Source organism: Ceratotherium simum, chromosome 16 (genome assembly GCF_057802395.1).
Source record: "Ceratotherium simum simum isolate JZ-2026a chromosome 16, ASM5780239v1, whole genome shotgun sequence".
In the NCBI taxonomy this organism is placed as follows: domain Eukaryota; kingdom Metazoa; phylum Chordata; class Mammalia; order Perissodactyla; family Rhinocerotidae; genus Ceratotherium; species Ceratotherium simum.
Genome location: NC_141915.1, coordinates 31621170 through 31642353, shown reverse-complemented (window position 1 = coordinate 31642353; position 21184 = coordinate 31621170). Strand labels below are relative to the sequence as shown.

The 21184-nt window shown below is 42.3% G+C and overlaps 1 protein-coding gene across 1 annotated transcript in view; it reads left to right on the top strand.

Moving 5' to 3' along the window:
- Nucleotides 1–17512: 17512 nt before the first annotated feature.
- The window catches only part of LOC101392708 (phosphatidylcholine transfer protein-like), a 36724-nt gene continuing 33052 nt past the window's right edge, over nt 17513–21184 (top strand). Inside the window, exon 1 of the mRNA XM_087440945.1 lies at nt 17513–17693. Within this exon, the coding sequence (XP_087297071.1) occupies nt 17553–17693 (141 nt within the window). The 5' untranslated portion in view covers nt 17513–17552. The remainder of the gene's footprint in view (nt 17694–21184) is intronic.

Below are 21184 nucleotides of genomic sequence, written 5' to 3'. Positions count from 1 at the left end.
TGTTTTGTTATTCCTCTAGCACTTTGCTTCACTTATTTTTCCCATGTCTGTTTCTCTGAATAGACAATAAGATCTTTGTGGATAGAAAACAGTAATTTCACTTTGACTACTGGCCATTAGGGTGGTATGTAGTAGGCACTCAAATGGTAACTCAACGGGTGACTCAGCGATTTACAGAAGATTGACCAAATGACACACCAGGAAGGCTAAACCTATCCAGATATAGAGGGTTAATTTGATGACATTAAATAATAACGTACTAATATTTAATAATTTAATTCAAGCCAAATTATTTCCCAGGTCATCATTGTTGGTGTTCTAGATTCCTCAGGTTCCCATGGGTCCTTTCTTGACAGTGTTAAGGTCCCTTCTTTGTTAAGGGGTGGCTTTGCTGGTGTGACTGTGGGTTATATTTAACATTAGGGAAATGGCGCAGTCTGGACTGAGTCCAGCTGTGATTAGTCAGGATTTCAGGTTTTTAATGACAAAAGGAGTGCTACTGTCAGTGCTAAATTTTTCCACAGGCGAATTATTCACCCCACATAACAATTCAAAAAGTTAATGACCACCTTGGAGCTGAGGAGTTCCAGCAGAGGGTCACTTCCCTTGAAAATGTTCCTATTTCACAGTGAGAGTCCTGGCAGGGCTCCCTGGCTGAGATTCCTCACCCAGAATCCCCATCTCTAATGCCTGCCCTTTACACCTCCTGCTTCCCAGCTGGATTTGGGAGACACAGCAGGAAGAGCCCATTTGGGGTCATGTGTCTGGTAGCACCACCCAGTCGGCTCAGAGAATTATCTTTAAAAGCTTTGAGACTAGTATTCACTAAACAGATATTTCTCAAGAGTCTGGTGTCCATCCAGCAAGGGGATAGGCATGGTGGTTCCTGGGACGAATGAGAAGGCTTGGTGCCTGCCCTCAAGAAGCTTATGGTCTGGTGAAGAGGACACAGTGGACAGGCTGTTGAAAAGGTGATGGGTTTTGAGAAAGGGCAAGTGAAGGGTGCTAGAGGCTGTAAAACTGGGGCACTAACCATGTCTGAGGGGTCAAGGAAGAACATGCTGGGGTTGGCTGGGTGAAGGTTGGGGAAGAAAACTGTTCCACATGGAAAGAACCATTTGCACAAAACCCCTCAGGCAGGAGAGCCAGTCACGTCTGAGGAAACTGTGAAACTGAGGAACTAGCAAAAGCCAGTATGGCTGGAGCAATGAAAGAGAAGGAGAGGCGCCTTAGACATGGCTGAAGAAGTAGCCAGTCAGGCCATGGGAGGTCCTGAGGGCCGTGGCAAGGATTTTGGACTTTATACCCAGAACACCAATAAGCTTTGAAGGATTTCAGGCTGAGGAGTGACCTGATAAGATTCTTTCATTCTTAATAGCGGCTGATTTCTCCCCATTGTCCGCCACCATCTCTAATAGCCCATCCAACCTTGGCCTGGGGGCACTAGCCCAGGTGCATTAAGCCTTGTCCCTTTGAATCCTCTCCCCATCAGGCAGCCTGCAGAATAGCCCACACCCAAATCCTGTTTCCAAAGTGGAGCATCAGCCTCTGAAGTTTCACCAGAAAAAAAGAGGAGCAGGGAGCATCCATGCACCTCTCCGTCTCTCCTGGCCCGTACTGGTGTACCACATACCTTCAGGGTGACTGCACCGTGCAGCCATCAGAGCACAGCCATTTCAGGAGCCAGAGGTGGGAGGGGTAAAGGAAAGCCATAAAACATCGGAGCAGGTCCGCTTTCCCCAAAGTTTCTCTTCCTAGACTCTTCCCCAACCACAAGGAAGAATTTTTTTTTGCTTGAGAAGACAGAAACGCATTGTTTGTTTAGGGTCTCAGAGTTTAGAATTGGTAAAACAGGAGGACTTTGGAAAAATTATTTATATTGCTAATCCATTTATATGTATTTTTGTGTGTGTCCGCTTGGATACACAGTAAGTGCTCCATTTCATAACATATAATAATGGAACAATAACTAGGCAGCATGTTATGTGAGTGACAGTTCAAGTTCTCTTTGTGAAAGGCGGTTTTACTGTTTTAGGTTCAAATTTCACAGTTTTGAGCCCCTTGGTTTAAGACTCAGACTCTCCACAATGGAACGGAGCAAGAAATTATCCAAGCTGTTAATCTATTTGGGTAGAGAGGTGGTTTAAATCTCCTACGAGAGAGGGCTTGTGTCTATAGGAGCTCATCCTAAAGATTCAATTGTTCTTCAAGAAACATCAGGCCAGGAACTCTCCTGAATCCTGGGAGACAGAGTAGACTAACCATAGCCCTTCCCTTGAAAACACTCATGATTTATTGGTGATTGGTTTTGACGGAGAGGGAGGAAAACGTAAATGTGGTGAGTACTATGACATACCCATGTATGGGATATGATGGAGCACAGGCTGCAGTGGGTTGGAAAGACTTCTCGGGAAGTGCTTTCTATGTTGGGCCTTGAAGTAGGAATAGGAGTTGGTCAGTCATCCAGAAGTTGGCTGTTGAGTATGAGAGACAGGTTTTTTGAGGCATAGACACCAGCATATGAAAAAGCACAGCAAGAGATAGCAAGATGTCGTTCAGCATGTCCTGGGTGGGTGAGTATTTTGGAAGAGAGGGCTGGCTAAGGTGGCAAAGGCCAGAGCCATAGAAGCCTTGTATTTGAAATGAGATGCACCACTTTCCTAGCTTTTCTTGGCTATTCCAACAGGTCAGCTGATGACATGAGTTCTGTCTTAGCAATGACGATTGTAAGGATGTCCCTCTCTTTCGCTCGAAACAGACAGATCTGTAATCACATTCTGGCTCTGCCACTTACTATGTGTGTAACCTCAGATAAATTAGCCACATGGAGCCTCTGTTTTCTCTTCTGTAAAATGGGAGCAAACTAAGAACAACATCAGGGGATTATTGTGAGTATTATCAAGATCGAACAAGCACAATGCCTGGCATTAAAACGTTCTCATGATTATTTGTGGAGTCAAACTGGGTACAGGACTGAAAAGGAAATTCTGCTGCCTGGAAAACAGATTTTGGCTTCTAAACACCAGTAGCTGCCAAAGCAGTCTAGGACACCTGGAAAGAGGTAGAAGAGGGATCTGAACCCTGAAGAAGAGGGACAGGAAGCCAGGGACCCAGAACCGGGAGACAGTAGGTCTGCGAAGCAGATCAAAGCGGGAGGGACGCAGCTTGTGGCAGAACAACAAGGGCACCACTAGGGCAGGAGAGCAGACAGGAGGGAGGAGGTGGCAGGTGCTTGCTCAGAGGGCACTTCAGGGAACGGATACACAGCAGCCCATGGCTTCCTCTTTCCTGATGTCGTCCTGGTGTCCTCCCAGGCGCTGGAAAGAAATCAAAACAGGGAAAGAAGAGAGGAAAAAAGAGAAAAAAGAGAACAGATGCATTTTTGTATAATAATAATAACACCTTTTCACCTAGTTTCAACAAACTAGGAAGAGAAGGGAACTTCCTCAACCCAATAAAGAGCGTCCGCAAACAACCCACAGCTAACATCATTCTCAAGGTGGAAGACTGAAAGATTTCCCTCTAAGATCAAGAATAAGGCAAGGTTGTCTGCTCTTGGTACTTCTATTCAAAAATTGTACAGGAGCTTCTGGTCAGGCAATTAGGCAAGAAAAAGAAATAAAAGGCATCCAGAGTGGAAAGGAAGAAGTAAAACTATCTCTATTTGCAGAGGACATGATCTTTATGAGGAAAAACAATCTTGAAAGAGAAGAAAAATGTTGGAAGGTTCATAGTTTCTGATTTCAAAACTTACTAGAAATCTACATTAATCAAGACAATGTGGTACTGGCATGAAGATAAACATACAAATCAATGGATTAGAATTGAAAGTCAGAAATAAACCTTCTCATTTACAATCAATTGATTTTCCATAGGGGGTGCCAAAGAATTCAATGTGGAAAGTATAATCTTTTCAACAGATGGTGCTGGGACAACTGAATATTCATGTGCAAAAGAATGAACTTGGACTCGTACCTCACACCATATACAAAAATTAACTCAAAATCCATCACAGACCTTAATATAGGATTTAAAACTATAAATGCTTAGAAGAAAACATAGGGGAAAATCTTCATGACATTGGATTTGCCAATGATTTCTTAGGTACGACATGAAAAGCGTGAGAAAGAAAAGAAAAAAATTGATAAATTAGACCTCATCAAAATTAATAACTTTTCTGCTTCAAAGGACATCATCAAGAATGTGACAAGACAGCCCAAAGAATGGGAGAAAAGGTTTTAAAATCATATCTCTGATAAGGGGCTTGTATCTAAAATATATAAAATTATAAACACTTACAACTGAATAATAAAAAGATAAAAACCCAATTAAAAATACAAAAGGATCTGAATAGACATTTATCTAAAGAAGACATACAGGGCCGGCCCTGTGGCTTGGTGGTTAAGTGCGCGCGCTGCAATGCTGGTGGCCCGGGTTCGGATCCCGGGTGCGCATCGAGGCACCACTTCTCCATCCATCCTGAGGCCGAGTCCCACATACAGCAACTAGAAGGATGTGCAGCTATGACATACAACTATCTACTGGGGCTTTGGGGGGAAAAATAAAATAAATAAAATCTTTAAAGAAGACATACAAGTGGCCAATAAGCACATAAAAGATGCTCAACATCATTAGCCATCAGGGAAATGGAAGTCAAAACCACGATGAGATATGACTTCAAACCCAGTAGAATGGCTATAATGAAAAAGACAATAACAAGTATTGAGGGAGGATGTAGAGAAGTGGGAGTCCTCACACACTGCAGAAGGGAGTGTAACATGATGCAGCCACTTTGGAAAACATCTGGCAATTCCTCAGAAGGTTTAACATAGAGTTAACATATAACTCAGAAATACCACCCCTAGGTATATACCCATGAGATATGAAAACATAGGTCCACACACAAACTTGTACATGTATGTTCATAGCAGCATTATTCATAAGAGCCAAATAATGGGAACAACCCAAATTTCTAATAACTGATGAATGAATAAATAAAATGTAGTATATCCATACAATGGAATATTATTCAACAAGAAAAAGAAATGAGGTACTGATACATGCTACAATCTGGATGAACCTTGGAAACAAGGAGTCAGTCACAAAGGACCATATATTTTATCATTCCATTTATGTGAAATGTCCATAATAGGCAAATCCAAAGAGATAAAGAGCAGATTAGTGGTTGCCTAGAATTGAGGGGTAATGGGGAATGACTGCTAATGGGTATAGGGTTTCTTTTTGGGGTGATAAAATGTTCTAAAATTGATTATGGTGATGGTTGCACAATTCTGTGAATATACCAAAAGCCACTGAAGTGTGCACTTTAAATGAGTAAATTGTATGATATGTGAATTACATCTCAGTAAGCTATTACAAAAAATAACAATAACAATATGAATAACTGTCATTAATTAAGTACTTTCCAAATGCTAGGCACTGTGCTAAGCTCCATAATCTTACCTGAGTCTCACAATAAATATACCAGGAAGGTTTCATTATCTTTATTTACAATGGAAATAAGCTCAGAGATATTAAGGAACTTGCCCAAGGTTGCAACAGTACAAAGTACCATATTAGTTAGGAGGTAGGATTTTGACCCATTTTTGTGTCACTTTGAGTTCTAGGGTCTTATTGAAAGGTCTTAGGTGGATCTTGTGAGCCGTCTCGTGTTCCGAGCCCAGTGTACACAATATGACCAACCAGCAAACAGCAGGGGTAGGTGGAATCTCTGCTTCCAACTTTCTCATCAAGGAACTGTGGTGAGATGTTGGCTCCCAGTTGCTGCTGTCTTGTGGTGGAGGGGAATCCATCCTCAGTTAACTGGGTTCTCCTGCCTTCTAAGGACACATTTGTTCTGGAGACTGCCTTAACGCCCCCCTCAGATGTCTCGCGGCTGTAATGCTGGGAGTGAGACTCTTGACCCTCCACCCCAGCACCTGACCTGACAGATTATGTCTTGTGTTTGAAACTGAGTCCTGTTACTCTTGGCTCTGTCTGCTTCCTAGTTCTAAGAAGGAAAACATGAGAAGGAAGGTGTTAGGCCCACGAAGACAAGGACGTCAAATAGCTCTCACCAAGGAAAATTTGGATGAGTTTTGGGAAAATGACTCTGAAGCAAATGGATTACATTTCCTGTTAGGCTCGGGATTAAGGGCAAAAGGGGGAACACAGCCAAATGTGCTTGGATCTTGTCAAATTCCAAATGTTGGAAAACATTTCAGGATGTTTGGCTGAGTCTGGCAGAATCAGTACCTTGACTGTGCCCCTTGCTTCTTGGACAAAGGTGACCAAACAGCCTACCACAGACCAATTGTGAAAGAAGCCACAGGCATGATTACTGTTTTATGGGAAGGAGCAGAATGGCACCCTTTGTCAATGGGAGCATTTCAAGGGGGATACTAACTATGAACATGGTTATAGTGACAGGGTTTTTGAGAAAGAGGGTGAAAATCAACTAAGGAACAGAATTCAAGTCATGAAGGAAAGCAATGTATCCTTCCATTCTGCTCTTTGTGATCAAGAGCAGAGGCTGGGAGGGGAATTGTGTCCTTCCACAACTATCCCCAACCCCTTACTCTGTGCATTCTGAAATATTCCCAGGAATTTTTGTGGCCTCACGCTCATCCTTTGGTTTTTCCATTGGATTCTATAAGAATCAGAAAGGAACCAAATGGGTTGCTCAAACAGAGCTCTTCTCTTGTTTTCAGTAAACCAGGACCTCCATGATTGACTGAGCGGAAGGAAGAGGAAGGCGATGAGGAAGTCATGGGAACAGCTGAGCCCTTGTTGAAACACTGAAATGGGTGTAAGGCTGGAGATAAGCAAATGTAATGCTTTCAAACTGGTTTCTCTCATAAGCCCTAAATTAATTCATTTATTCACAAGATTTACTGAGAGTTCATTATGCATTTGAAAGACAGCAGTAAATAAAACAGACAAAATTCCCTGCCCTCCTGGAGTTCACATTCTAATGGATAAAATACCATTGTCATTTGGGAGATACAATGTTACCTTACTAAAGTTTTTAAAAGTCAATTGCTGATGTGGTCAAAGAGCTGTAGAATTTAATTTTTTATCCTATAGGTAGCCACATCCCCTGTCAGAATTTTTCCCTTAGTACTACAAATATTTATTGTATTTTGCTCATAAATTTTGACATTGCCCTCCACTGTTACTCCAGATGGAATAGGTGGTCCTTCCCATTAACAAGATGTCTTATGCCCAAAGTTAAATTTTCCAAGGAGTAGCAACTAAATTCATCCTTTAAAATGTTTTTTTCCCAAATGACTAAAAAAATAGAGATTGGGAAGTGCTTACATCAATATGGAGCTAAAGCTTCCTCCAGGGATTTCTCTTTCCTTCTCCTTGTCTTTTCTGCGTCAGATGTTTTTTATTCACTGAGGAAGCAAAATTTGGAGGTAATGATATAAATTAGAAGCTTATGAAAGAAGTAACCGACAGCCTTGGATTTTTGCTTCAAGGCAAAAGGATGGCTCCCAGTCTCCCCTTCCTTCCATTTCTGCATATCAATGTTGTTAATAATTCTTGGTGGTAGGAAATATTATTTTTAGTGGATTCCAGCCCAGGCAATTATCAAGAGAGCTCCTGTATCGTAACTGCTGTGGATATGGTAACAGATACAACTTTTTCAGTGCTGCATTAGCCCTAGACTCACTTTCACATCTTCTGAGTCCCCAGATGGTCACAGCTGGTTCTGCTGATGCTCTCCAGCTGCAGGCTCAGCTCCCTGAGCTATTCCTGATGGAGATGGATGATGCAGCATGACTCCCATTCCAGGTTGGTACTATGTTATGCTCAGACCCAAGACTCAATGACGCAGATGACTGAGGGGCTCCTACACTGCTCACTACTAATTGGATCTGAGATCTACTGGCAGTAGTAACTACGTGAGCGATTGGGCAAGTTTGGGTCGCAGCTCCCTTCTGCTATCTTCTTTCCCTACATTCAGTCAGCCAAAAGAATAGAGCTGCAGCCTTGATGCCCTTTCCCTAGTCCAACCATTTTACTTGTTTAGATCCCTAGTCCAGATTTTGGAGATTCCAGCTCCAGTGACCCAGCCGCTAACCTGGGTCATCTTGTTTAGAATAAGACCTTGGAGAGAGTGTGCCCACCTGGCCTGTTAGACTGGTCAGTGTCCACCAGTCTAATTCTAGGCTCCACTTACTCAATGCCACTTGCAAATGGTACAGCCATTTCCAAAATGAAGGTGGAGGCAGGTACAGTCCCAAGGACACTGGGCATGACCTGACCTCCAGCACCTCTGGAGCTATCTCTTATCTCACCTCAGTCTGCATGTCTCAAGCTAACTCCTGCTCCATTCACAGCTCACCAACAATACTGTAAGGCATCAATGCAAAGTTTCTAATGTCCAAGTCTCAAGCAGTGATAATCTGTAATTGGAGTAACTTCATGGAAGAGAGGGAAGTGTTTGGTGTCAACATTTATTAGCTGTTAGACCTTCTTGAGGTCTCATGGTCCCTGATCATAGAGGTAGACAGAACTAGGTTTCATATTTGTCCTAGTTCCCTGAAGGAAGTCAAAGCTTTGGAGTCAAGAGTGGCCTGGAAGTTCTCTGGGACTAACTCATGCCCCATTAAATTCCCTCTTGGGACATCCTGGGCCCCACAGCCCCAGGTCCTTGGTGTATGCAGAGCATGGCATAGATTTCATATTATCACTAGTCCTTTTCAAAGTTGTTACATTTTTCTTTCATCTCCTACTCTAATGGGTCCTCGAAAAAATTCAATATTGGGTGTACAAACAAATTTGGAAGTGAGAGGGAGGGAACTGGGAGAGAAAGTGAGCATGAAGCTATGAAGAAGCTTGTTTAGAGAACCTGATGGCTCTTACCTCAGGAAAGTGGGCTACATCCCCACCAAATGCATACATTTTTTAAGGTCCTTTATTTCCTCGTTTAAGAGAAAGAGCAGTTGGTCCAAGTACATGACACTTTGTCAGGTACAGAGGGTACTAGACACTTATCTTCTCATCCATGTCCAGGGCCTGGTTGAAGTCTCTTAATTTGAGCTCTGAGAACCCAGTGAGAAACCTGTTGCTTGTACCTTGAGGAGTGGCCATTCCCTTCTTTTTAAAATTCTGTGATTCCCCAAGTCAAGTGCAAAATAAGGAGGAGACAAACTTGAGGCTGCTTCTACATTGTGTTGAATAAATGCTTGCTTGATATAGAGAAGCAGAAGGAAAAAACAAAGGTGCACTGGTTTGATGAGTTCATAGAGAATGAAGTGCTAGATGTTACTGCCATCTAGCGAGATTCAACACCTGGCTGTCAGGGGAATGGGAAGAGCCATCTGTTTGCTACAAGGACAGTGACAGCGCCTTACAGCCTATCATAGCCTCCCAGGCTGTGGAATGGAGGTGACATCTGGGCAAGCTTCTGAATTACCAGAGGAAGGAGCTCTGGTGGAAAAAAACCTACTCTTTACAACTGTGAGAACAATGCATGGCCTCATATTAAACCCTAAACCTCTCTGTCTCTAATCTTTCTGCTTTTGTTTTTGAAACTTCATTGGAACAATGAAAATGGGCTTCTTTGTAAATATGACTCTACCTTCTCTAACACATGTTTGCACACTCCGAGACCAAGTCCTACAGCATCTCTCCCTGTGTCTGTTCACAAGCTTGTCTCCTCACAGAAGCATCACTCAAGAAAGCTCTGCCTAGTTCCAGGCACACTCCTCCTCTCCCTGTTGTGCTCACGTGGTGCCTGGGGATGGGGCGAGGAAGGAAGAAGAGAAGCACCATGATCCACTGCCCACCTTGTACTACGTGCTGTACGGTCATGACAGCCCTCACTATAACCCCATAAGGTGGGATCATCCCAAGGTGAAAGAGGAGGAAACTGAGGTTCAGAAAGGTTAGACAACTGACCAGAGGTCACACAGTTAACTGCAAATAGCAGAGGTGGAGTTTAAGCACAATGTATCTGGTCTCATAGTCTGGGGAGCTGTTAGTGGCTTGGAAAGCACAGCAACACAGTGTCTAGAAAGATCAGTGAGCATGGAGTAGGTGGAGGGCGCTCCCTCTGCTCAGGAAGGAGCTGAGTCCAAGTACAGTCTCACATGGCCTCCTCTGGCTCATGTTCAAATGCGAGGAAGGCATAGATTACATGAGTGCAAAGGGCTGGCAGTTTCAGATGCACAAACAAGCCCACACCTAGAGTAGGTCTGGCAGAGACAGATAGTGACTCTGGGACACTTATTTGATCTCTTTCCACTCCCCCGTGTGAAGAAACTGAGTGTCTCATGAAGGTTACCATCTCTGAAGGATAAAAAAGGCAAGGAAAGAAAGGAAAGATGACCTAAGCACAGCATTTGCAGTCCCTTTGGAGTATAGAGGAATAACATGGAATTTGGTGGCTATAGAATGGGACTTCTGTTGCCTTGGAATTTGGGCTGAAGCCTCAAAGATGAAGACAGTCTCCTGTTGGATCCTTCATGCATTCTCTCTCCCTCACCTGAGGGTTACATATGGACTATTCTAGAGTAACTCTGAGGTTTTAGAAGAAGGTAGACTCAAAACTGGGGCCTTGAAAAATTACTTGGAACAAAGATTCTTCTCTCTCCAACACACACTGGCCTTTATAGGACTGGGCTATGAACAAAAAAAAAACCACTGAGATTTTTGGGTTGCTGGTTACAGTATTCAAGGTAACTTAGCCTGACTGATACACAACGATGGATGGTAAGTATCCCTCCTGTCGGGATTGCAAAAATGGCCAGAATGTTTGACCCCTCCTTGTATCTGGCTTTTTGCAGTTTGGCTTTGCATTTTCTCTCACTAAAGAGAAAAAAATCTATTTCTCTACCCCATGAATCTGGCTAACCTGTGACTTCTTTTGGCAAGTAGAATGCGAACAGTAACAGTGTGCCATTGTGGAGTCTAGGCCTCTAGAGGCTTTGCATGCTTCTGTCACTCTCTTAATATCTTGCTCAGACACCATGACAACAAGTCTCAGCCTGCTGAATGATGAGAGATAAGAGGTCCAGCCACCTCAGTCAACACCAGATGTGTGAATGAGGCAATCCTAGTTCAGCATTCATCCAGCCCACTGCCCACCCACCAGCTGACCACAGAAGCATGAGTAAGCCCAGTTGAGTTAAGCTAAGCCTGGCCAGAGCAGCAAAAATGCCCAGCTGATGGCATGTGTGCATTAATAAACACATTATTTTAAGGACTGCATTTTAGGGCTGCTTGTTACATAGCATTAGCTAACTGATACATGTATATTTTAAAGAGATCTACTAGACATATCCGAGCAAGACTTCCTGAGGAGGTGGCAGAACCAGCTCTGCTTCAAAATCAGAAGGTTTTGCATTAGAGGAGACATCTTTGGGATCAGGAGTTAAAGGTTTAGATGGAACTTTCAGTGTTCCCTATAAGAATTTATTCCATTCTGTCCCCCTGGGAAAAGCTTAAAGATTTTTCTACTAATGGCCCAGGCCAATTACGGAGAAGCTCTGAGAAAATCACTTTGTAGGAAATGGTGGGGGTGGGAGAGAGGACCTGCAGGAAGTAGGGCATAGCATCTCACTCCCTGTCTAGATACTTGTTAAACTGCAGATCTTATATGTATAGTCCATAAACTCTATAAAGTCTCTTACTCTATGCATCCTTCTGCAACTTGCTTTCCTCATTCAATGGTGTTTTCAAGATGTATCCATGATGTACAATTAGATTATTAATTTCAAAAAAATGTAATGACTATACCATTATTTATTTGTTTATTCTCTATTTGTTGGATATTTATGTTGTTTCTGATTTTGTTGCCACTAAGCCAATCCTTAGGCAATATTCTGTCAGGTATGCTCAGAGAAGTGGAAGTCTGGGCCAGACAATTTTATGTATTCTCAAATCCAAAATAGGTCTTTTCAAGTTGTTTTTCAAACTATTATTTACTTTTTAACCAGAACATTTTTCGTCAGAGCTTTTATTGCCCTATATATTCACCAACGTCTAATTTTTAAGTTTTTGCCAGTTGTACATAAATGAAATGGTATAATTTATTTTGCATTTCCCCAATTACTAAAGAAGTTGAACAACTTTTTATGTGTTTATATGCCACTTGGGTTTTTTCACTGTTCATATGTCCAGTTGCATTATTTGGACTTTTCTTATTGATTTCTAGGAGTTTTATGTGTATCATCAATATTGATCCTTTGTCGGCTTTGTGGGTAACATATGTCTTCTGCCAATCTATGTGTTGGGTTTTAATTCATTTGTAGTATGTAGTTGAACAGGAGTTCTTGCTTTTTAATGTAGACAAAAATTAATCTTTTCTTTTATGGTTTGTGCTGTTTTATGCCTATAAGAAATCTTTTTTTAAACTCTCAGGTCATAAAGGTTTACTCCTATATTATCTTCCACAAATTTCAACATTTTGCCTTATACAATTAGTTCTTTTATACACCTGGAATTTATATTTGTGTCTGATATGATATAGGAATCTCATTTTTGTATAAAGATAGTCAATCGTTCCAACACCATTTTTCAAATTGTCCATTCTCTCTCACATACCAAGTTTCACGATGCATGTGGATTTGTTTCTAGACGGAAGCTGTTTCATTGTTTTATTATTTTTTTTTCCCTAGACTTCGGTCAATATCACACTATTTTGTCTATTATAAATCCTAATATCTGATAAGGTAGGTTTCCTCTCCCCCCCCCCCAACTTTTAAAAATTGCTTTCCTATTTTTTCAATTTCTTGATTCTTACACCTTTCCCAGGAATTTTAGAATTGGTGTGTGAAGTTCCTTGAACACCCTCAATGAATTTTTATTAAAATCCCATTGCATTTATAGTTTGAATTGACAGGAATGGTCATCTTTAAAATATTCACTATCCTAATCCATGAATACGGTATCAGTCAGGAGTAAGTGCAGAAAACAAGAAATCTCTAGGTATTTTAAGCAGAAAGGAATTTGATGGAGAGAATTAATTGCTGGCTAGGTTCCTGGATTAAATGTATATTTCTTTTATATTTTAGTTTTCAAATCTATGGCAGGCAAGTATTGGATATTTTTGTTTCTTTTTTCTTCTCTCTTTTCTGCATTGTCATCAGAGAATGATATAGATTCTTTCATGTTTGTTGAAACCATCCTTCGTGGCTTACAAGATCATCAATTTTAATGAATGTTTCATGAAAGTTTGCAAATAATACGTGTGTTCTCATGACAATTTGCAAATGATATGTGTGTTCTATACTGGGTATGGGGTTCTATAAACGACCCTTAGATTAAGCATATGAATTATATCCTCAAGTCCTCCATATCTTTACCAATTTTTGTCTGATTGATCAATGTATTTCCTAGAAAGAGCCTTAATATGTTCTACTGTGATTGTGAATTTGCTGATTCCTCCTTGTACGTACTGACGATGATTCCTGCCTTACACATTTGAGATTATGTTGTGAAAGGAGTATAAATTTAAGTATTCAGATTTCTTGAAGAGTTGTGTTCTTTATCATTAACTCATGAACTTCTTTGTATTAATTTTTTCTTGCCATAAAGTCTATTTTGTCTGATACTTTTAGAACCATACCACCAGCTTTCTTTTTTTTAGGGTTTTCTTGTGTGTATTTACCATACATTCACCTCTATATTTTCTGAGTAATTATATTTTAGTCACATGTCCTATAAACACATATAGGACATGTTTTCTCAAAATTTCTATTTTGAATAATTTCAAATATGCAGAAAAGTTGAAGGAACAGAGCAATAAAAATATGCCAACCCTTCACCTAAATTCATCCAATGTTTATATTTTGTCAGTTTTGCTTCTTTTTCTATCTATATATCAATGACACAATTTTTTTTTACTGAACTATTTGAATATAAATCACAGTATCATGCTATTTCACTCCTAAATAGAATTATTTATCCTAAATTGCATGCATTCCATAATACATATTGTATAACATAATTATATAATGTCTTATATAATATGCACACACTCATACTCACATTTTAATCATTTAAAATTTTATTGGGGAGTAGTACCTCATTGATAGATATATCACAATTTGTTTTATCAATTCACCCATTGAAGGTCATTTAGGTTGTTTCCAGTTTGTTGTCACAAATTATGCTCCTATGAACATTTGCGCATAAGACTGTGTGTGGACAATGCTGATGCTGCCCTGATATCTGTTCCCTACATTAAACCCAGCGTATATGGAGTCAAAACCAAAAACAGCCATCGCCTTCCCTGCTTCTCTAGTTTCCTTCATACGTATATATTGGTCTCTTTAACCTTTGTATGCCCCATACACACCAGGCAAATAGAAGTCACAAATTGTTAAAAGCCCAGGTGGCCTCACGCTTGGCTCACACTGAAGTTGTGCCTACTTACCAGTTTTGAGATTTATTACAGGGAAACTGATACCCACACGATATCAAGAAGCTGAGGCTCCCCAGACCCCAACTCCCCAGCTTCCTGGCGCCAGAATCCACCACCCATCACAGGGGGCAGACGACCAAGGACACCCACCTGCGGATTCCCTGATCTCACCACCCTCCTCCCTGCCAGCAGCCTCACAAGGCCAAAGGAAGGCTGGTGGGGAAGCGCCAACCAGCAAGGCCACAGGCTCCCCCTCCCTGCAAGCAGCCACATTCCTCACAACCTTTAAAACCCCTTGCCTCCCATCTTTCCAGAGAGACAATATGAGGGCTTACCCTCTTCTCCTGGCTGACATCACTCGAAATAAAAACTCTTTCCTTGCCATAAGCCTGGCGTTCCAATTTTGTTTGGCCCATCTTCTGTGGCAGGTAAAAGAACCTGTGTTGTGTTTTTTTTTTGTTTTTTGTTTTTGTGAGGAAGATCAGCCCTGAGCTAACATCCGTGCTATTCCTCCTCTTTTTGCTGAGGAACACCGGCTCTGAGCTAACATCTATTGCCAATCTTCCTCCTTTATTTTTTCCCCCAAAGCCACAGTAGATAGTTGTATGTCATAGTTGCACATCCTTCTAGTTGCTGTATGTGGGACGCGGCCTCAGCATGGCCGGAGAAGTGGTGCGTCTGTGCGCACCTGGGATCCGAACCCGGGCCGCCAGTAGCGGAGCGCGCGCACTTAACCGCTAAGCCACGGGGCCGGCCCAAAAACCTGTGTTTGTGTCCGGTAACAATGCTATTTTTTTCCCTTGGGTAAATACCTAGGAATGGACTGGCTAGACTGTATGGTAGGTGTATGTTTCAGTTTTTAAGAAATTATCAAACAGTTTTCCAAAGTGTTTGTACCATTTACACTCCTACCAGCAATGTATGAGAGTTCTGTTTCTTCCACATGCTTGCCAACACTTGCTTTGATCAATCTTTTTAATTTTAGTCAATCTAATAGGTGAATAGTGGTACCTCACTGTGATTTTAATTTGCCTTACTCTAATGACGGATGATGTTGAGTAGCTTTTAATGTTCTTATTTGCCACCAGTATATCTTCTTTGGTGAAATGTCTGTTTAAATCTTTTGCCAATTTTTATTGGTTTGTTTGTTTTCTTATTATTGCATTTTGAGAGTTCATTCCATTAAATTTTAACATGCACAGGAGACTAAAATTAATCAGTACCTCTTATCTACGTCCTAAAGAAAACTCTGACCTTGCCCTTTCTAAACAGGGAAACTATAGATTTAAGACAATTTTTGGTATATTTTATCCAGCATTTCTATGTTTGAGGCCAAGAACTTCAGCTCTCATGTTGCTGGAAGCTTCTCTAGAGGGTGTTTTCACAAAGAAACAGGCAGGCTTATTATAATAGTCAAGTCCTGAAGGAGAATAGGCTTTTCTAGACCTCTTTCCAAGCCTGTTCTAGAATTCTGAGATTGCGCAAAATAACTATATAATGAAGGAAAGAATTCTTTCCTTCATTAACTGTAATAAAATAAACATGGGTATACATCTCAACATACCCCAATATATATGTATTTACCTTCTGAATTTAGTAGGTAAACACACCTTTAAACACATGCAATAAATACAATTTCAATCTCCTGCCTTATATCTTGCATAATGCCATTTATACTCTTATCCTCTATCTTGCATGATGCCGTTTATGCTCTTATCTTCATTAATCTATTGCTATACAGTGATAAAGGTGCAGCGTCATCAAAGCACACATTTATAACGGGATGCCTTGAAGATATTTGAAAATACTTCATAGCCAATGGTTTTTGATGAAATTGCTTTTTTAAGCAATTGAATTTTAGTTTAAATATAACATAGTTTTTATAAAGAAGAGAAAACTTAAGAAGCATTATAAAAACAGTAGGAAAGTATGTTTCTAATCTCTTGTGCATTTAGCCTAGGAAAATACCACATCCCTCCTCCCATCCTCATAAAACAAAACAGAACCAACGTTCAACTGAATAAAGATGTAACTTATCTATGCTGCTGAATCCGATCTTATTTCTCTTCCTGGAAACGGGCAGAAACATAAAGTTTGCCGTCAACTTCAAGGCTCTCTTTCAAGCCCAGAAGGAGAAATATTTCAATATAGTAATGTAAAAGGAGAGGACATTTTTACTGAACACTTACTTTGATAGGCATTGTGTAAACTTGTTCTATGTTTATTTTATGTAGTCCCCTCCTCTATTGTAACTGGCTGCACAATTCTTAACCCATTTTACAGATTAAGAAACATGGGTTTCCAGAATTTATTGGCACCCACGGGGTGTTACATTGTTTTGATGTTTAAACTACCTACTTTATTCAAAGCCCAGTACAGTCTGCTGGTAGGAAATACAGTAACACTCAAGGGACCTGAGGGAATAAAAAGATCTTTGAGTTGCACAAAGATCTAAATCATGCAAGTTGCAGAAATCCTGGGTGGATACCATGCTATCTTTTAGATCATCTCTCACCCTCCAGGGTGGCAAATTACCTTGTAGATCCATTATGGGTTAGGTTCCTTAACTGTTTTTGTGCCATGGACCCCTTTGGCCTTCTGGTGAATTCCATGGACCTCCTTCTCAGAATAAAGTTTTCAATGCATAACAGAAAGAATAGAAATTATATTGAAATATAGTTCTTGCATCTGACCCCTGAGATTTTCAAGAATTTCTGTCCATCTCACCTCCCAAGTCTCCCAAAGCGCTCAGAGACTTTCCTTACCTTCTTCAGAGAAGGTAAAAAAGAGACACCCAAGCAGGTTCGGAAGGTGTGCGGGTGGGGCGGAGTATGACAGGGGCAACGGAGACGTTTCTGAGATGACATTAGCGTCTTTTCTCTTCCGTCTGAAAGCCTCCCCACTTCCCCAGCCCCTCCATCTTTTCCCAGATCAAGTCCAATTTCTCTCTAGTTTTACTTCTTTTCTATCAGCCCCATCTCTTGCTCGGCCCCGCCCAGTTTTCTAGACCCGCCTCTTGCTGGCTCCACCTCCCTCCAGCGTCCTCCTTCCACATGAATCCCGCTATCTCCCCTATCACTGCTCCGTTCCCTGCCAATCACGCTGGACCCTCTTGCCGCGCTCGGGAACCCAAACCGAGCCTGTTGGGCCGAGGAGCCGCGGCTGCAGAGGGATGGCCGGGGCGGCCGGAGGGTTCTCGGAGGAGCAATTCCGGGAGGCCTGCGCCGAGCTCAGGCATCCCGTGTTGGCCGTCGCCGGATGGGAGCTGCTGGTGGAGGCCATGGGCATTAGCATCTACCGGCTGCGGGACCAGGTAGCGGCCGGCCCGCTGGAGGACCGCGGGGCGCCGGGGCCACCGTCCCCGCGGGGAGTGTGGGGCTGTGGCCGCGGAGTCAGGACCGGGGCAGGTCTTCTGGAGCTGGGACAGCGAGCGCAGGGGCGATGCCTCCCGCTGACGTGCCCGGGGCAGATCCTGAGGAGTTGGGCGGTCATCTGAATTCAGCCTCAGTTCTGAGGCCCAATGGGGGAAGCGGTTTTTTTAGAAATTAATGATAAAGGTAAAAAAGTGGGTTTGCTGGTTCTTAGCCCCATGCACCTGCCTTAGGAGACATGGATGCCCCTCCAGGGTGGATGCCAATGGTGTGTGTTTCGGGCGGGGGGCAGGGGGAAGAGTATCCTAGGGTTTGAATATAGGTGTGAAAGAGTCTGGACTTTTCAGAGACTGAGTGTGCAGGGTGTGTGGGCAGGAGTGTTGCCGAAAGGACCCACTATCGTCTCTAGTCATTTTAGTGACTTGCTTCTTTTGGCTGCTGCCCCTTCCTTGTAAGTTGCACTTAATAACTTTAGTCTGAAGCTTCAGGGAGAAAGCGGAGGAGGAGTGGAGTGGGTTATTAAGCAAGTCGTGGGGCGCTCTTGGAGGCCTTTGGAAGCAGGTAGCCATCTAGGTGGAAGGGTGGCCCTGCACCTGAACCCTGTCATCAGTTGCCCTCTGTGTGGTAGTAGTTGCATGGCAAATAGGTTAAAAGTCGCCTTTAGGCAAGGTAAGTGCAATCAAGGTTTCCTGGCAGAGGACCAGAGTAGTCCAGAGTTAGAGCAGGGAGGAGCTCTGAATGCCTGTGTGGACCAGGGCCATGGGGTATAAGAAGATGAACGAGAGGCGCACAGTCTAGAGCAGACAGAATTAATTCCCTAGTGTAATTGCAATTCCTTGGTGCAAAAATGGACATGTTTTCAGACAGAATCCTTTTATCTTCTCTCTGACAGTTTCATTTTCCTTATCAGCTGCATCCAGGTGTTTGCCAGGTTTTGTCAGTTGGACTGCTCAGACATGTCTGACATCTGGCCAGTTCCCTTCCCTTTCTTTCCTTTATGTTTGGCGCTCTGGGTGGCACCTCTCACCCAGAATTGCAGTGACCTCTTAACTAGTGTCCCTTCCCACTAGAGGCCTTCCCCCTCTCTGATCCCTTCCATCCTATACATTACAGGCAATCAAGCCCCTGAAAGAGAAGCTGTGATCTTACTGCTTCCCTTTCAGTGCACTGTTGATTACAGAATTAATAATAATAACAACCATTGTAATACCTAACACATTTCCTGCTTTCTTGTGTTCCAGACATTGTTTAAGTGCTTTACATGTATTGACTTACTCAGCCCTCACCTCAACCGTAATGTAAGGTACTATGATTACCACCTTTGTAGCTATATGGAAAGGAATATATGCAAGGGTTAAGTTGATTGCTTGAGATTCGAACTGGGATCGGACCTCAGTTGTCCAGCTCCAAACGTGTGCCGTAAACACGCTCCTGCATTGCCTCTGAAAGAAGGCAGGTGCTGCCAGGTGGGCTCCACTGAGCTATTTCGGTCCCAACTCACATCTCCAGCTGTATCTCGCATGACTCACCCATATGTCTCCTTACAACATCATCCATGCAACCCGGACCACACCACCTCCCTCCTCACACTGGCCTGTGCTTTTTTGCTTTTGTGCCTTTTGTCCCAGATTATCCACTGCCTGTGAGTGAGACAGAGTGACTGGCTTTGTATTGTGTATTGTTCTGGAGCGGGGCCCACGTCCCTCCTGTGGGGAGGACATGAGTGGTGTTCTGAGTAGTTTCTATCACTATGAAAAGATATGACTATAGAGAAGATATGACTCTAGAGAAGATATGACTCATTTCAACCTGTTCTGGGAAGGAGGGTAGTCATGGTACATTGATGTAAATTAGAAGCGCTCCGAGAGAACTTCCATAAATTTGGAGGGCCATAAGATTCCCGTAGATGTGCCGTCGAGCCTCAGCAGCTGGGATGGAGGCTCATTGCCCCGTGGTCACTTTCTTTTCCATCTGTACTAAAACGTTAAGAGGCCCTATTGGGTCTGGGTAAGAGCCCTTTCCTAGAACCCTTCCTGGGTTCTAGCATTATCCAGCATTATTTGCTGCCTGACCCACTTTGCTAAGCCTCATTTTCTTCCCAGGTTTACACCCTTCCTTTACTCTCCTCCTGGAAGAGAGTTCCCTCTAATCTCCAGACAGTCTTTTCTTTTGAATACCGCTCTGCTCAGAGGTGAATTCAGCTTGTCCCACGCTATGCCCAGACCTGCACCTGTCTCCCCTAATCCCCTTCTGTCTTGTGGACCAGTGTTGTCTAATCCACCACGCATGTTGTTGCCGTTACTTGTATCTTCTTCCACCCCCACCCCAGCCATTTTCCCAGACATGTGCTTATGGCCTTGGGTCCCCGAGTAGGGGTCAGACCAGAAGACCCTAGCCTCTCTGTCAATCTTCATATGGCTTAATCTGCTTGACCATTGCCCCAGGCGTTTCCAGGTCAAGTTTCTCATTGCAATCTTTGCCTTCTGGCTTTTTAAATTCCTCCAACTGGGGTCAATAGAGTGGACTGGTTTGGGGCCCTTTAATTTTAGGGACCAGCAGTAGGTCCACCCAACTTTTGATAGTGCTGCATTAACACCTTTACTTAAACCCCATGGAAATCCACTTCATTCATTCTATTTTTTAATAACCATCTAAAGACTTCCACTCTACTGGAATGAGTCCCTCTATTCTGCCCTCTCTCTCTCTCCATTTTCAGATTAATTACTCTAATTTTCTTGGCTAGTGTAAGACCCATAAGAGGAAGCTGAGACAGGTAATCTGATAAGGCTTTTTTGGATAGCAGTAAGGGTACCTGTGGTGCCTGCACAAAAAGAGCCCTCTTTATCAAAGTATTTACCACGACTTGGGGAAGGGGCGTATTCAATGGATGACTATTTCAATCGTGGTAAAGCCAGTCCAACATGGCTTGCATACAAAGCATATTAGCTGCTTCATCAGGATTTACCATTTGGAATTTATAAGATAGGAAGAATCGGACAGTCCCCCCTTTTCAGGGTAAACAGAGTTTACAGTGGCTTTTATCTAGTCCACCAGGCTGGCTGTTCCCTGAGGAATGACCTGATATGTGTGTGGATCATGTGTAGCCGTCCATGATTGGCTAAGAAGCTGTAGTGAGCTGTGATCATGATGTAAATGATGATGTGACAAAGTTATTATTACATGTTTTGAAACAACTGAAATAAGTGTAGAGGCACTTGAAAGAGTTTTCAATATAACAATACATTATATTTTAAAGTAAAGAAAATATTGTGGCTTCTTAGTAGAGAAAAATAATTCTGAATCTTGTTCTTGGAGAAATTACTACTTTTCATATACAGTATTTTGGTACTTTTTCATTTCTCTTTTTCTATTAAATCATAGAATTTTAGACTTCTATGAACTTCTAACTTCTTTAGAAAGTTTCTTCAAAATA